Source organism: Diadema setosum, chromosome 18 (assembly GCF_964275005.1).
Source record: "Diadema setosum chromosome 18, eeDiaSeto1, whole genome shotgun sequence".
Lineage (NCBI taxonomy): Eukaryota > Metazoa > Echinodermata > Echinoidea > Diadematoida > Diadematidae > Diadema > Diadema setosum.
The window spans coordinates 4,464,366-4,481,223 of record NC_092702.1 but is presented as its reverse complement, the minus strand read 5'-3'; the positions used below and the strand labels follow the sequence as shown (position 1 = coordinate 4,481,223).

The following is a 16,858-nucleotide window of genomic DNA, read 5'->3' as shown; positions in this document are numbered from 1 at the left end:
ATTCTTCCAAGTTTAGCACTTCGATGATCTTGTGTGTGATAACAATAGACAGAACTTGGAGGGAAGAGATTCCTGACGTCCTTTACAAAATTCCTCATTTCTCTTTGACCATTGAAGCAAAATTGTAAGATGTTGGCAATGAGCTATATTTTCGTACCCTGAAATTGTATTTGGATTGATTCACTATTCTTAAAGCTATCATTGTGGAGGGTACCGTTGTAATTTTTGGGGGACATACGGTAGTATGTCTGTACCCTATGATATATACAGAATACCAGACGTTTTATGGTCATTGCTGTGATAGTCGGTAGCAGAAACGATAGCAGCACTGATGTACTAACGCCCGTTAGTGGAAACAATTAAGGACAAGGGTAAGGATTAAAAACAAATCATATCATCACACGTGGTATACCAAGACTCCCAGTATTAAAGATAAGGTATAGTTTTGGTTGAGATGGGGATTCAGGTTTTAACTTTTTGCGAGATAATCAGAAACCACTTGTAATATGAAATATCAAAAAGAGCATGCAATTCTAAGAGGTATTAATGATGATAATAATAATAGTGGCTATTGAAAGGTAAGACCCACCTGTTATTACGACCACTTTGCCTTCCTTTGTTTGTGGATATATCTAAATCATTCAAAACCGCGATTTTCATCAAAAGTAAGAACTATTGATTCCGCTTAGAATTGTATGCTACTTAATATTTCATATATAAGTGGTATTTCTCAAAAATCTGAATCCCTATCTCAGCCAAAACTCTACCATTCATTTAAACACATTGCATACTTTGTTTTGGACCTTCGGAAGATCAAGTGTGACCTGTCTTTTAGTATTGTTTTCGATTTGATTTGATCTAGTGATACTAATAATGGATGCAAACACAATTACTGTGATGATTTAGTGGAGACAAACATCTCTGCTCCAAAGTTCATCTATGTTAAACAAACTCCGGGGAGGAGAAAAGGAAGTATAAGGAGAGGAGAGAAAAGGCGATGGAAAGATAGAGAGAAGGAGAAGAAGGAGGAGAAGGAGGAGAAAGAAGAAGCGGGGAAAATAGAAAGTTACGAAGAAAGAAAAAGACGAAGAAAAGTAGACTGTAGAAGAATAAAAAAAACAAACAAATTTATTGCTGAGTGACTGCATATTAACCGATAAACCAATATATTTTTTATATCCATGAATATATTTCAATATATATCTGTCACCTTAAGCAAAGAAATTGCACAAACACACAAAAACAACAAACAACCGGAACATATCATTTTCTTTTTGATTCATAAAATAAAGTTAGGGGAAATGAGATTCCGACACCATCCTGTGCCCAGCCCGCGTCATCTACTTAACCTTGGTACTAGACTTAAGAAATGTCAGACATTACGAGGAAGCTCCCTCCAAGGTTTGTATACTTCCTGTTTGAAAACCTACACACTTACGTTCGCGTGACATAAAACGTCTATCAGTCTGGTCGGCTGCTGGTATCATCGCTAGCGCCGAGTCTTATATGGGGTGGGAGGAGAGACCAGACGGCCAACGCAAACGGCTCCCGTGAGCTTCGGCTGGCGATGTCCAGCGAGTTCCGCCTAGACGTATCAACAAGAGGATTTGCAGGTTGCTTCCCAGCGGGTATACCTTTTGAGGTCCGCTCCTATTTGCAACGGAAATCATTGCTGACCCGCTATTGTTTTCGGTCTGGGAAATGTGTCAAACGCGCATCATTTCCTCCACGAAACCCGGCTTGTTTTTCAATCTCTCGTGTGAGGCAGACTTATACCCACAGACCTATATGCAGCCTACCAATGAAGGAAATGTGTCAAACAGTTTTTTTTTTTTTTTTTTCGCTGCCAACTTCCCCGTCAAAAGCCACCATGCAGTGTATCTCATATAATATGGTTCACTATAAACTAAATCAAGCGCTATTGCATTTTTTGTTTATTTTCGTTTCCTGTCAACAATAGTTAAAGGCAGGAAAGGCACCGATGGGAATAGCAGATTTGCGTGTGGGCAATTCTTCTCAAGAAGTTCGGTATAGATACGCTGACCTCAAATGTATTGTGCTTGTATGCTCCTAAATGAAACCACAGCATTGTAAATTATCTTAGTTCTTCAACTGATGTTTTTCTTCTGAGGGCCCACATCCTAAGAGCTTTGGCTTTTTAGTGGGTCCCTCCATTTTTCGAATTTTACATATTGTTTACTTACTTCTAATCACTTGAGTTTTATGATAGTGTTAATTATCGTAAGATGCGACAATTGTCCATTCTTTTCAGCCTACATAGTTTTACACACCTTATTTTCTGTTACCATAAAAAGTGATGTTTATATGTTCTTGTCGAAAATGAAATAAAAATTGAATTGAATTGAATATATATGATTTTGATTTAATAAAGTCTCTGAACATGAAAACGCTGTAATCATCAGGAGTGTATAATTCATATTTTCCTCACTAGTTCAACATACTCCCCCTGCCCCAATGAAAAGAAAAACAAACAAACAAACAAAGCTTCATGATGTCCAAGCAAACAACACCGAGTAAGCTGGCATAGCCCACTCCGAACACATTATAGGTACCCCCTGCGGAGAAAGGTAAAATACAAGATGTAGGTGACAGGTCAACGAACTGAAATTCGTCGAAAAGAAGCCTTAAAAGGACACATCTTCCCATCACCATCCTTCTGCCATTGGCATTAACCTAGACGACAGCTTCCGCCTCAGCTGTGCGGGCACTTCCGGTATCTTTTTATCTGATTAAGACGGTGTTTATCGATTCTGACTCAAAACCAGCGTTCGTTTATATCATGTCGGTACGGCTGGAGATACTCCACGATGTAATGATCTTTCTTCTCCATGTTCAGCTTTTAACACTTAGTTTACTGCTCATTCTTTGGCATCTGTACATAATAGTATCGCTGTAGGATTCCAAGGCAAGTGGTTTTCCTTGTTGACGGGTTCTTGTGGTTTTCCCTTGAAAGGAAACTCTGGGGATATGTTATCATTGTTTTTGGTTTTGTTTTCTTGACATAGCAGGCTGTAAGTCATTATTTTTACATCTTCCGAATCTATGAAAAAAAAAAGGTGACTAATCCGCTGGACAAGGTATGTACAGAATACTGGAAACCCAAACTACAGGACTATGTAATTACTGTTTGAAGTCCCACAGTTTGACAATCGGTAATATACAACATACAATATTCGTTGACGAAATTTTACCGTTCTCGTTTATCTCATATCCTCAAATCTTTATGACATTCATCAGCTTTCAAAATCTTCTCTTATGTGCGGGATGGAAGGGATAAGGAATAGTGGATCGATCTCAAGGCTAACCACAACCAGTTTGTATCCATGTTATGAATTCATCTTCGTTACCAGAATTTAATTGGAAGTTTTTACTACGAGGGCGGTGAGTTGGCTCAGTCAGTAGCGCGTCTGCCTCACTATCCTAAGGACCCGGGTTCGAACCCGAGTCTGGACTGAGCAATGTTGTGTGTAAGCATACCGTCCCCTCTAGCAAGAGGCAAAACACTGTCCCTCGGATAGGACATATTTTAAAATGGAGGTCCCGTGTATGAGAGAGTAACAACTCATGCACGTAAAAGATCCCGCTTCATTCATTCATCGCAAAGAGCAGGGTGTTTAACCCGGTGAGGTGGTCCCACCTCGCATTCAACTGGACCCCATGGAAGACCAGCTTAACGTATAGCTGAATATGGGCTATCCAGTCATCTTCTCAGATGGAAACGAACAAACAAACAAATAAACCATCCTTTTTATTTCTTTAACTGATGACTCCACACGTCATCTGTCCTTGCCAAGGCAAGACATGTCATAATAGAAGAAAAGATATTTGCCATACGGGGACTGGATTATCAGTTGAGGAAAGAGGCAATATTGTTTCAAAGGAAAGGGTGAAGTTTGATATCGTTCCATTATATACATTATATCATCTCGACCTATTAGATCTGGGTTCGGACGTCACCTTATGACTGTCAAAAAAAATTGACCTTCGATCGTCTGCTCGTCTGATAATTTCACGTGTATGTGGAGATGTGTGATCGTGTGTGTGTGTGTGTGTGTGTGTGTGTGTGTGTGCCTCAGCCAATACTCTGAACAAACTTACCTCGATCACTTGTCTCTCGATTTCCACCTGGCCTCGACAGCGGAGCATGTTACCTTGTTGGTCAGCCACCCTACCTATCGAGGAGCCTGAATTAGTTATCACAGTGGTGTCACTCTCAATGTCTCACGATGCTGAGCTTATGTACAGCGGATATGGGCCAGCTACCACGTGAGAAGTTCGTGGAGTGCGAATCAGCTCTGATATACTCATCAGACCGAGACAATGCCAAAGACAACCAGACCAAAACGAAAAGAAAAGAAAAATATGTCTTGTTCTTGATGGTTTCATACGCGTCTGCATTAATGTCGAGCTTTGTGTGCTTGTCCCACAATTGGGTGGTAGTGTATAAATCACTCAGTTGTGAAAAAGATGGTTTTTATGATACTTAGTATACAGTGGGTATTACCTCAAGAGTGAGGAAGAACATGGAGCCCCCCCCCCTCTTTCTTTCTGTCTTCGTTATATTCATCGACAACATCCCCCTCCATTAATCTTTTTATGAATTTGTTGAAAGTTCATATTCCTCTCGTTCATAGTTTCCATTCACCCATGTATCCCCTCCGTCCATCTTTTCAGTTTCTCTCTCAGCTCTACCATTACATGCCCTTTCGTTTCTGACTACGCTTCCTATATACAATGGTGGATCGTTTGAAATGTTAACAAAAAGGGACATCGGAGGCTATAACATAGGAAGACTTTCGTTTGTCTGGTTCTGCTCTGAAACACATGCCAGAGAAATAACTTTATCATGGCTACGATTTCTGTGAAGGGAAAACCAACAGATAATGGATGGATGGCGTTAACGGAATTCATCTAGTATAGAAAATTCCTGTGCGTTTTTATGATATGCGTACGTCCTACGTTTATTGCCTCAAATTATCGGGCCCACTGAATCAATACAGTCAAGAGATTTTTGCTTCATGTCGAAATCAAGGCCGCCAATGGTAGGACGTAGGGTCTTGCTCATAACCGTCTCTCTTCTCTCCGCTTTTCTTCGTACGAACAAAAGAGGCGAAATGTCTTGAAAAAAATATAAAAAGTGTAAATCTATTCCGTCGTTTGTGCTGCATCAAATTTTCATCTGTATGATTATAATTTGCGTCAACTTGGATTATTCTTTTTGGGGGTGGACCATGTAACTTGTTGAGTTTGCTGATGACTTGAGCAAACTTTAAGTGTTTACAACGTATGGGACCGCTACCAATGCGTAAACTTCCAATTTTACCAAAGTTCAAAGTCAGAATCCGAATTAAGTCTCGAAATCTATAACATCAATATAGGCAATATCATGGACCTTATTACTTTGGTTCCAGATATCTAAAATGTTGATGTATAAAGCACATAATGGGGTCAGGACCTTCTTGAATGATATGAGTACTTACGAGTAACATACTTTCAGCAACACTGAATTTCGAGCAGGACGGCGACGTTCACAAATAATGCCTCAATAAGGGTTGGCCGCAGCTCAAGCACAGCAGGACCGTACAAAGCAAAATAAATTCACGCGCGATAGTTGAGACTGGGTGCATGCAGGGACCAGCGATATATCGATCTACGATACATGATTGCATCGTGTGATCTTCGATAAAGAGCATTAACCCGACAAAAGACAGCATGAATGTTGTCCGTTTGTGGATTCGGTTGGGGGCCTTTCAGATGAAAGAGAGAAATTCGATTATGAGTGTTGTAGGGCTATCTGTCATGTAGCAAAAAACAAAGCATTTTCCTTGAGGTATTGTTTGGTTAAGCTCTATCAGTCATGTGATAGTGGTGTATCAGTCCATCGAATGATAACAACAGTCGCTTCGTCTCCCAGGCGTATTTATCAAAACCCAGGTCATGGACATTTGTGTTTTGGCAATGATCCTAAACGTCAGTAGCTTATTGGTTTGCTGTCTTCTTCTTGTTGTTGTTGTTTTTTTTTTTTTCGAAAAGTGCGACGTGGATTGGACCACGCACGCTTCTTTCCTCCCTACCTTTACATCTAAGCTAGATAACACTTTCGGCTGATGCCGGTTACAAACCCCAAGAGACCGTGGTTACTTGTTCAAGAAGTATGAATGTCGAGCATATCGTCAGTAAAATCCCATCATATACCTGTTAACAGCTGCAGGACTTGCCCATGAGATGTGCCGGAAAAACACAGGGCGGGGGGGGGGGGGGGGGTAGAGACAATGAAGTGCCCGTGTACCAGGCAGAAGAAAGCATGATGTGAGTATGTGCATTCACCCTATTCAGCCATTGAATACTATTAAAGGGATGGTATAGTGTTTTGTTTTTGTTTTGTTTTTTAAAGTTTTAGCTGAGGTGGTGAATCAGATTTTAACTCTTTGCGAGAAAAGTAGAACCACTCATGAAATATGAAAGAGCATACGATTCTAAGAGGTATTCAAAGTTTATTTGAAGAAAGTTTTGAAATGGCTGAGATACATTGTATCTAAAAACAATGTAATACAAAGTGGTCCGAATAAAAGGTGGGTCTTAACTTTTATTAGGACCTCTTTATTTTTGAATATCTCAGCCATTTAAAAAACCATTTTTATATAATTTCATATAATTGCTATGTCCAGTGACAATTTTGCGTGCGGGTGTGAGTGAGAGCTACAACATACATAGCTTATAATTTCTTTGTGGCTAGATTTTTTCCTGTCGAATTTTCGATGATCATTCAAAAATCAGTTTCGCACTCCCTCTGTGATATGAAGTTACGTTGATGTAAATGATAAGATAGGCTGCTTTGGAAGTGAACATTGAATCAGGGAGCAAGGTTAGCAGCCGATGAAAAAACAAACACAAACTTTCCAGCTCAGTATTATCACTCCAGATAAATTCAAAATCTGGACTCTGAAAAAAAAAATCTCATGGGTTCGATTTCCTGCCCGGCATTTTCGTGTTTTCAAAAGTATAATATTTCACACAGCCTGTCCCTTATGACCGTGGTGTAGCAATGGGTAGTTGGCAATGCTGTTGTGTCCTAATAATAATGTCAAAGCCTTTTAGAAGACACACGCTTATACTACAATGGTTAGAGGCATTGTTTACCATTTGCAGATGAAATAGAAACCCAGCTTTAGTGCTTTTAAGTTGTTCTAAAATGTGAGAGATAGAAAGAATCAGTGTAAAAAAGTTGACAAGTATAATCAATGTTAAGTATTGTTAAGTATACAAATTGTGAACAATAGTTGTAATAAAGTTATTTCTTAACTAAACCGTCTATATGGTTTAGTGAGAAAATTAGTGATATCTCCTCATACTTTAGGCTTTACTGCGAAATTTTTATATGATAGGATGTTTTGTGATACAACTGACCAGCGCATAAAAATGTATAAAAATGGAACTCGAACATTTTTAAAATCACTGCTCCCAATGGTTAACAGTACCTTGAAGACACACACACACACACATACTGTATATATATATATATATATATATATATATATATATATATATATATATATATATATATACACTTGAATATCCTGGGACCCTGTTGTCATCGGAAGGACAATCCATGAGTTGCCATGGGATGTTTACTCACCACTTGGTTTGACGTAAGTTTACATGTTATTTCAAAGTATGCAGTTAATATAATCTAGTTTATATTAGAGCCCTGATCTGCAAAACCTGTAACGGCAACCTCTACAAACATTCTCGTATTCGAGGCAGAACCATCCACGTAGCCCCCCCCCCCCCCATGTCTTTCTTGTCTTTTTTATTTCGACTGTCTCACATCACCTCTTCTCTGTACTTGTCTGCAGCTATCCCCACTGTTGGCCTTTCTCCTCGCCTCTCACCGTTCTTCCGTCCGGAATGATTTACTTGCCTATCAGCCATCCTTCCTTAATTACGCTTCCTTTTCCCGCTATCCCAAACATTGGCCTACCTTAAAGATCATCAAGTGCTTTCTGCTAATTCTACCGTTTATCCGACTCATCAGACAAGACTAAGCAGGTTCGCTTTCTTGACACTCAAGGACGCGTACGGCAAGCTTTGATGACAACAAAATTCGCCCTTCCTCCCGTAAGTGCAGCCCACCCGCTGTGAAATATCGCCCCCTATTGCCCGAATCGACATGAGCTCATTATCGAATTGGTTAAGTATTTCTTCAAGGCGCACCGTGAGTAAGGCAAAACGTGCCAAGGGTTCACAAGAACTCTTTACGCTTTGGTCGATTACACTTTTGTTACGCTGGATCTTTTCACATCTAATGAAGCAAGGGGGGAAATGAATTTGCGTAAACTGTATTCCTAGATAGAGCTGTTCATATCTAATCTAGTCGTCTTAAAAAACAAACAAACTTCACCATGACATTAACTGACACTTGTCTTATTGTTACATAAATTTAGAAAGCTGAGCTCATAACAGGCTTACTTTTTTTTTTAAGTTTGAGTTTATCTCTCTCCAGGATTAGGCGAAAAAAAAAATGTTTCGTTATTTTTGCTTCATACACTGTCATTTCTCCAATGTCTTCATAAAAGATGGTATATTCACCATAATCACTCAAACGGCCTGGGCTATTGAACAGAACACCGTCTTGCCGAGCCACAAGGTAATGTGTACACGATTGTGATGGTGCGTTGGTATAAAACTTTCCATTAATCGAAGAAAATCGAATTTGTTTGGTTTTACCTCGCCTGTCATTTGTCCTATGTTCATTCCATTAAATTAACGATTGGCCATTAACTTTTACAAGGTTAACCTGCTGTAATTGACAACAGCGAACAAAGTACAGTTGCTTTGGGACTAAATCTCTTTTAAAATACGTTTTGCCAGCTCACTTAGCAGTTTCTTATTCTAATCTTCATAATGTTGTTGATTTCATTAGGACAACGTGTTTCTTAAACGAAGGTTACAGCCAAGGTTAATTTGAAACATCGCAAACATATCGTGCGAGTGTTTAATGAGTGCCCATGTTGTTAACCGTTCTCTGCAACATGGCTCCGTCGCGGTATTCTAACTCATATTGCTGCATCATTAATCGCAACCCCCTAGCAGGTTAATGTGTCTCGGGTCAAACGGGGGCTAATCGTTGCGAGCGCTGATGAAACAGTTACCCTCTCGGCGTGACTGGTAATTTGGATCTCCCCGATATTTTCTCCTCGTATTAAAGGGATCATATAGTTTTGGTTGAGACCTAATTTCAGCTTTCTAACATTTTTTGGTGAGATAATGAAAAACCTCTTACGAAATATGAAAAAGCATGTAATTCTATGAGGAATTCAACGTTTATTTGTTGAAAATTGGTTTTGAAATGGCTGAGATATCCCAAAAACAGCGATTCTAATAAAGTGTGGGACCCACACTTTATTACGATCGCTTTGTTTTACTTTGTTTTTGAATGTTTCAGTCATTCCAAACCCAATTTTCATCACATAAACTTTGAATTCCACTTAAAATGGTATGCTCCGTACTACATCGTAAGTGTTTTCTTGGTATCTCACAAAAAGTTCAAAGCCCAATTCTCATCTCCACCAAAACTGTACCATCCCTTTAAGATCACCGGCTTCTTGCACAGTTCTAGCCAGGCAAGTGCACAACATTTGCCCTCTTTCAGTTTTACTTCACACTGGGTAGCATTACTAGTCAAAGGCCGATGTACATTGTCGAATTAATGCATTCGCAACAGACCAACTGGTGAGTGCATTGCAGGACAAACTGTTCAAATCGATTAACAAATATTGCAGCGATAATTTCCCGCATCGCTTCCGCCAATGGAGAAAAAAAATCGTCAGGACGCCGTCACATTCTTGTGATAATCAAATCTTTGTTTGAGGGCAGTGTCTGCAAACAGAATGGCCGGCGCGATAACCAGGCTATTACGCTTGAAATGCATATCATATCAAGTCGTTACAGCTCTAATAATAATCCGAGGAGAAACGACCGAGCTTTTAGGGAGGGGAGGAGTATGAAATTTAGAAGATTCGTCCTGCCGGCAGCAGACCTCAAAGTTGTCTTGTTTAAAGGTTTGGCGCTGAAGAATGATCAACCAATCAGAGCCCGATTCATTCTCTAAGCCCCACCCCTTCTCATCAAACAACGCTCATTCAATTAGGTCGCCCCGTATTTGCACTCCACCTCTCGCTTACCCCGCATAAATAATTCAATCTTACCCCCCCCCCCCCCCCCCATTTGAATTTGCCTATGAAAAGATATACCCTGCCCCTGGTTTCTTTTTTGCGTTTCTTTCAATTCCCCGCAACGCCCAGCAGCTCTCCATATCCGAGTCTACGCCACGCTTTGCCAGATCGAACTTCTTGGCTCCGCGCGATTCTTTGGAAGTCTTCGAATGCGACCAAGGTCCATTCGACCGTCAGTCTCCTCTGAGGTAGGACCATACGCAGGAGCGCTATCCGCAGGCCACGGGTCTCCCTCCCTTTCGATGCTCATTCTCAGATCCCGTCACATGTAACTGGGACGTATCAATCGGAGGCTCTTCTTGATTTCTTCAGGAAAACAGCCCGTTTGCTCCCCTTTTCCTGTGAATTGAATGCTTGGCAAGGTTCCATTCGGATTTACTTTTCCTACGGAGTTGCTGCTCAACAATCATTGCCCCCACTCATTCTTCCTCTCACCCTCTCTCTTTTATCTCTTACTCTTTCCCTTTTCTGTCTTCCTCTTTCGGCACTGGCTCCCCATGTGTATCGCGAGGTTCCTGATTTGCTTAGCAGGACAACCTTAAACGCCTCAGCTAAGGTTTGACTCTCTTGGAATTAACTTCATTTGCAGGCTGCCCCGTTTGCGAACCAGAATACAGGCGGGACTGCGTGTCGCTTCAAGAAAACAAGCAGCAAAGTAATGAATTTGGGCTGATTTTTTTCGTGAGACCTTGGATTTTTTTCGGTTCAAATTTACAGGCAGGTGAAGCAGATATCCTGCAGTTGAACAGCTGCTGTTTTTCTTCATCTGAACTACAAGAAAGGAGCGAGGAAGAGAGAGAACGGATCACTTCATCATATGATTTCTATCCTGGAAATTTGGGATTCTAGCTCTCCAAGGATGCAAGAGATATTGTTCAATATCTGCCACATCTAAGGGGCGATTAGCTAATCTTGTTTAAACTCATCGTCCAACTCGCGCGTTTTGATCATCAGCCTTTTTCCAACGGCAGCTGTGCACTACTTCAACGCCCCCTGTTTGGATACATGCTTGTCTCGTCTACGCCGATCAGGAACAGAATTGAAGAGAGTGGATATTAATACAGAAAAAGGGAAGAAAATCAAAATTGTTCCATAAAGCACAACTTGCTTCTAGGTTGTGTTAGTGCGTTTTCGTCGCATCGGGTCGTGCTCTTCCGTAGATTCCTGGCTGGGTAGTTATTCTGGCTGAATGGAGTACTAGACCGGCTACCCAAGCATCTTGCCTTCTTGTAGGGCCTGCTGTAACATGGCGCACAATGAGGATCTTTACACTTCCCACGTGAGTATCTCATCATCATCTATATATCATCTTGTGGCGCAATTGTACAACACTCAGTATCAGAGTCCTCAACACTTCGATCTCTTATCCATCCACAGTTGGCCCTTGGCATTAATATCGTGCCAAATTTCGACAATCATGCCAATATCAGGTCAACACTCTTCCCGTATATGCTATTTGAATTGCCAAACTGTATTCTGTTTGTAATAGATTGGTTTGCCTATTTTTTTTTTCAACATCTTTGATCTTTTGTATGATGGGCATCAAGTTTGTTGTGCTGCACCCCGTTTTTGTTTTGCTATCCGCACCTGCCCATTACCCTAATCGGTATACATACTTCATGTTATTGCTTCAGGGAAAGACGATGTCTGTATTTGAAACTGTTCATCTATGGGAGGATAATCATCCTAAAAAATGTTGTTGTTTGCTGTCTTTAGCCAGAGAATGCGTAAAAAACCCTGAAATTACAATGTATCCGGCATTAACTGAAGAAATGTCCGTATGAATCGGCGTATATAATGTCAACGGCAAATAACACTAATAGACAAATTAATGCGTTTTTTCTTCGCTGTCGATAAATTTTACAGAATCAACGGGCAATTAAATCCTAAATAATTATCAGACTTATTATGGTTATATCTGTCGTCATTATTGGAACCATTGCATTTTTTTTTTTTTTTTTGGTTTATCATTACCAATTATACAGCAACTCATTTCAATACAATCGACAAGGATAGGCTATATGTAAATGACGAGTTTGTGTGTAAAAATCCATACTGAAATAACTATGATGTATGAATTTCCATTATCATGCATAAGCATATCGTTGTATTAATGTGATAATGCTAACCGAAAGGCACTGGATTAAATCCCCTTGGCAAATTTCATGTTTTTTCGGACGGCCAGATTTTATCTCTTCTTACTTCGTCGACGCTATTCGGTACCCGACGGTTAATCAGCAGTTATTATCAGGAAAAAAAGTTTAGCATTCAAGGTAGCTGAGCCACTTGCGTAGGAGCATTCCCCAGCTTATGCAATCAAGAGCGAGATCTCCCAGATCTCTCTTCGGCTTAGCAGGGTGTTACAGCGTAACATTGATCATGCACGACCCTATTCCCTAGGCTCTTTTAGCGGAGAAAAACTATGATGACATGCACTTATGTCATCACAGACGTTTTCCAGGTATCCAGTACTATGATGGAGCTTGCCCCAGAATACAGCACGTTAGTGCTGCACTGTTTATCGTCGCGTAAAAGGTTTCATGACGAATTGATACATTATGTTTCGCATTTTATGTGTTACAGTCTATGGACGCTGTCAAAAAAATTAACTAAATAAAAGTGCAAATAATTCCTGAGTTTTTCGTCATATTAGTTTTTAAAGTCGCAGTCGATGGTGAAATAAGCAATCCGTTAATGTCCATACGCACGTTGTTATAAAACATATACAGTTGTAATGTGTTCTGTAGATTATAACTTTGTCATCATATTTCAACACAAGCGCATCCTATCGTAACTGCAGACTAAATATGAATGATGTCCATTGTAATACAAGATACATGATATAAAGCAGCACTAGTATTTCCCAGCATTTGATAAGCATTTGTATCCCACTGTAGGCTTCTGTATTATATAATACTGAGGCAGAAGATTATACGAAGTATCTGATGCAGGCTTTCATCAAAGGAAAAATACCTCTTCAGAATCACTAAAACTTTTTACAGTATCACATGATTCTCGTATTTGTTAGAAACGCTAAGCTTATGAACCCTATCGAAACAATAATGTCCTTAAGTGATTGTATGCAGCTGAAATTGATAATAAGCTGTGAAAGGTTCATGTAGCTTGACAAGGACAATATAACAGACGCATAAAGACAGGTGAATTTTTCTTCATACTCGGTCCTTCTGTTCGTTGGTTTCTTTACCCCTCCTTCTTCCCTTTGCCCCCCATTCCCAACGTTGATGTTATCAGGCGGGACATGAATCACCCCTCGAACACCCACTCGTCCGTTCAAGTGACCATGTTTCCACGCTCTTCCGCGTTATCCCTGCACAATGGGTCCTAATTGGAATATATTGTCTCCTTGTCGCACTACTCATTAAGCCCATGTCAGGAGGAGCACGTCTAATCCCCATTAGATACAAAAAAAAAAAAAACAAGAGAAAATCAAAAGGGGAAGAGCTTTCCTAGCGCTTCATTTTCTTTCCCTCTTCTCTTGACATTGGCGCCCAGACAAAGGGAGCACACTTGACTTTCCTAGTAGTAGTGCAGCAACCTGGTTGTAAGCTGACAAAGCCACGTTCGGCGGTTAGGAGTACTTTGCAAGGGCAGCCAGCGCGAGGTACCCGTATATAGCAAAGTGTCAATTAAGCCTGGACTTGATAGTCGAAGCGCTCGGCTCGATTGGTCGTCAGGGTTTGACTCCGTGAAGTGGGGGATAAAAAAAAAGAACGGTTGATGTGGTTCTGTTCTCGTATTTGATGGTGGAGATGTTAGCTATGAGAGATAATTGAAGTTCGGGTGTGGTTTGAGGAAAAGTACAGCTCTCGGCGGAGACAGCTTCACGCTTTCATGGAGTGAAATAGTCCAGACCGACCTCAGAGCATGATAATGCTCCGTTAGATCATCTCTAGAATTGAAGTTCTAACAACAACAGTATGCTGAACAGACAGTTTCATTTCGAGGAATGTTTTCGTTGCCGTCGTTTTACCGGGTCTTATTTTGCATTGAAAGCTGCGATACATGTCCGAGAAGATATCATTATATTCATTGGCTCATATAATTCTATATATCTCATGAACAGAGTGAAAGAGAGAGGGTATGTGTGTGTGTGTGTGTGTGTGTGTGTCATACAGCTGTGTGCGATTATCTGTTTGTGATACAGGTATGAATATGTCAGAAAAGGACAAACAGACGGACAGACAGACATATATCTTAATTGGGGAGAGATGAGGAGAGAATGAAATAAAATATATTAACAGAAGACGCTGACGTCGTAACAGGATACGTTTGACAAAATTCAGTAACAGGCTTCATAGGACTTAGTCTCTCATTTCTTTCTTCTTTCGGGTCACTATCGTCATTAGTCACGATGATTTAATGACCCCTCGTGATTAAATCATTTGCACCAGTCGGCTATCGACGACAGTACAGCACAGTGCGAGATGCCCAGCTAACACAATCCAGCATGTGTAGGGGAAGTACTAAAACGTGTTGAAATAAATACAGTACAGGATTCTTTGCTAGCTCAACCGTTACCATTATGGAGGCGTTCGGTTTAAAGGTAGAATTCTTATATGGGAAACATTTTGCCTGCTTATTTGTTTGTTTGTTTGTTTGTTTGTTTGTTTGTTTGTTTGTTTGTTTGAGTGGAACCACTTTCCCTGGAGATGACAATCCTTCTAATAGTTTGTGAAATCAATTCGTGTTGCCATTCTATTTGCTACCTGATTAGACTTACCACTCATTCCTTAAATGCCTACAGTTTTTATTTAAGAAATAAGAATATTATTACGATTTTACGGTACTTATTGTTATCCTTTCTAATAGCCTACGCTAGTTCTTCGAACTCGAACTATTCACTTAAGAAATCCAATGCAAACTAAGGGGGAACTATACAATTGTATAAGAAATGCCGGAAATATTACTGAATACTATTTATGCCGGAATACTTCAGAATGTGTCACATATATTTACCAGACAGTGGTGCAGAGTCATACTTTACTCATGTGTTGTATATAGCTCCATGGCTAACTTATTGCATTCTTGTCCTGCTGCATACTCTAACCTTAGAGATATGTTCTGACGGCATGCCATCTTACTCTGGTTAAGAGTTTTCAGGGGGTCTTGCTCTTACACTTGCCTGCTATCCCAGCGCCTTGCTTTCGTCGGTATATACAGTAAAACGGCAATGCCACTTTAACCAGTCGCTTCCGACTAAGTCGCCACTTGTGCTGAAGAAAGAGGAAACTGAGGATGGTATAAGGGTTAAACATTATGAGCGGGGTGAGCGGAAGAAGGTCTGATAGGCGAAGGAAAGCGAAATCATTCAGCAATTCATTCATCACTGACACAGGTTGCCAAGATATCTCTTCCCACAGTGAAAGCTGCAAGGCCTGCGTTACGACGAAGAGAACGAGGCTATAGTAATGATTTACCTACCCTTAATACAACAGAGAGCAGAGTTCGTCCTATTCAACTTTCTACCGAAATGAAACAGTGTGAGGAAGCACTATTCTGAAGTCATATATTGATATTTATTCAATCCCCCTCACCCCCCCCCCCCCCACCCACCCACCAGTTGGGTAGGATTTCACTTCCAACATTGAATGACATACATAAGGAGAGAATGAAATAGGAGAACGCGAGGGTTCTTTCCCCTCCACATGACCGAGTGAGATTCTGGTTGTTTTTTTTGAAAATGGCTCGGCTAACATGTCTGTGTAAATTTGCTCTGCATATATAAAGGCAGGATTCCCTGCTTCCCAGAGCTCAAAGAGGGGTACTTGCTCAATTGGTAGCAAAGTAAAAAGCTTGACTGGAGTCCTTGTAAGGCGATTTCCCAGTCACAGCACCATCCGAGATGCGAAATGCCCCAGTTACAGTCGATTCCAATCCAAGACGATTTGGATTTATTTAGGAGGGGAGGGGGGAGACTAAAAATGTAAGGCATACTTCGTTCCGCACACAATCGCAGACAAATCAGGCCTTTACCTTCCTTTCTGGAGTGTGTCATAGAAGTGCAAAAGAAACAGAGAGACAGAAAAAAAAAATAGCCGTAAAGATTATAGCCAGATAAGGGGACTATGATTGGCGTTGATCAATAAAGCGTCAATGTGTCAATCATCATTGTGCATCGATATTAATATACGAAAATCCGAAATGTGCAGGATTGCTATCATTGTATGGCTTTTCATCAACGAAGCCCTAACAGATATCCCTCCTATCACCGATAAGGGATAGTTTTATTTTTTAGGGATAGTATTAAATTAATGTATACAAATCGTTAGTTTACTCTCATGGTCCTGCTAAAAGTGTCTGAAATCACTCGTAGAATGAATTTCCGGTATCCAGGGATATATCTCCCCGGAAACCGTCAAACGTGCCAGAGTTCTTCACGAAAACCACGAAATATTGTAAAGGACTGAACTTTGGCCCCTCTGACGGACAGAGAGAGGGAGAGAGAGAGAAAAAAAAAAGGTAGAGGAGGATAACGAAAAAAAAAATGAGAGCAAGAGATATGGCTAATATTTGGTGCGGGCAAACATGCGTTTATTAAACAGAGACAGCATTCTTAGTCTTATGTATGCCCGTGACAATGG

General features: G+C 40.5%; 1 protein-coding gene across 2 annotated transcripts in view; it reads left to right on the top strand.

Annotated features, from left to right (window-relative positions):
* The window catches only part of LOC140241493 (fibroblast growth factor 8b-like), a 69,942-nt gene that overhangs the window by 8,715 nt on the left and 44,369 nt on the right, over positions 1–16,858 (top strand). Inside the window, exon 1 of one of the 2 annotated variants that reach the window (XM_072321222.1) lies at positions 10,439–11,535. The exons of the other annotated variant lie outside the window; for it this stretch is intronic. Coding sequence (XP_072177323.1) covers positions 11,513–11,535 — 23 coding nt within the window. The 5' untranslated portion in view covers positions 10,439–11,512. Of the gene's footprint in view, positions 1–10,438; positions 11,536–16,858 lie in introns of those variants that run through there. 2 annotated transcript variants of the gene reach the window in all.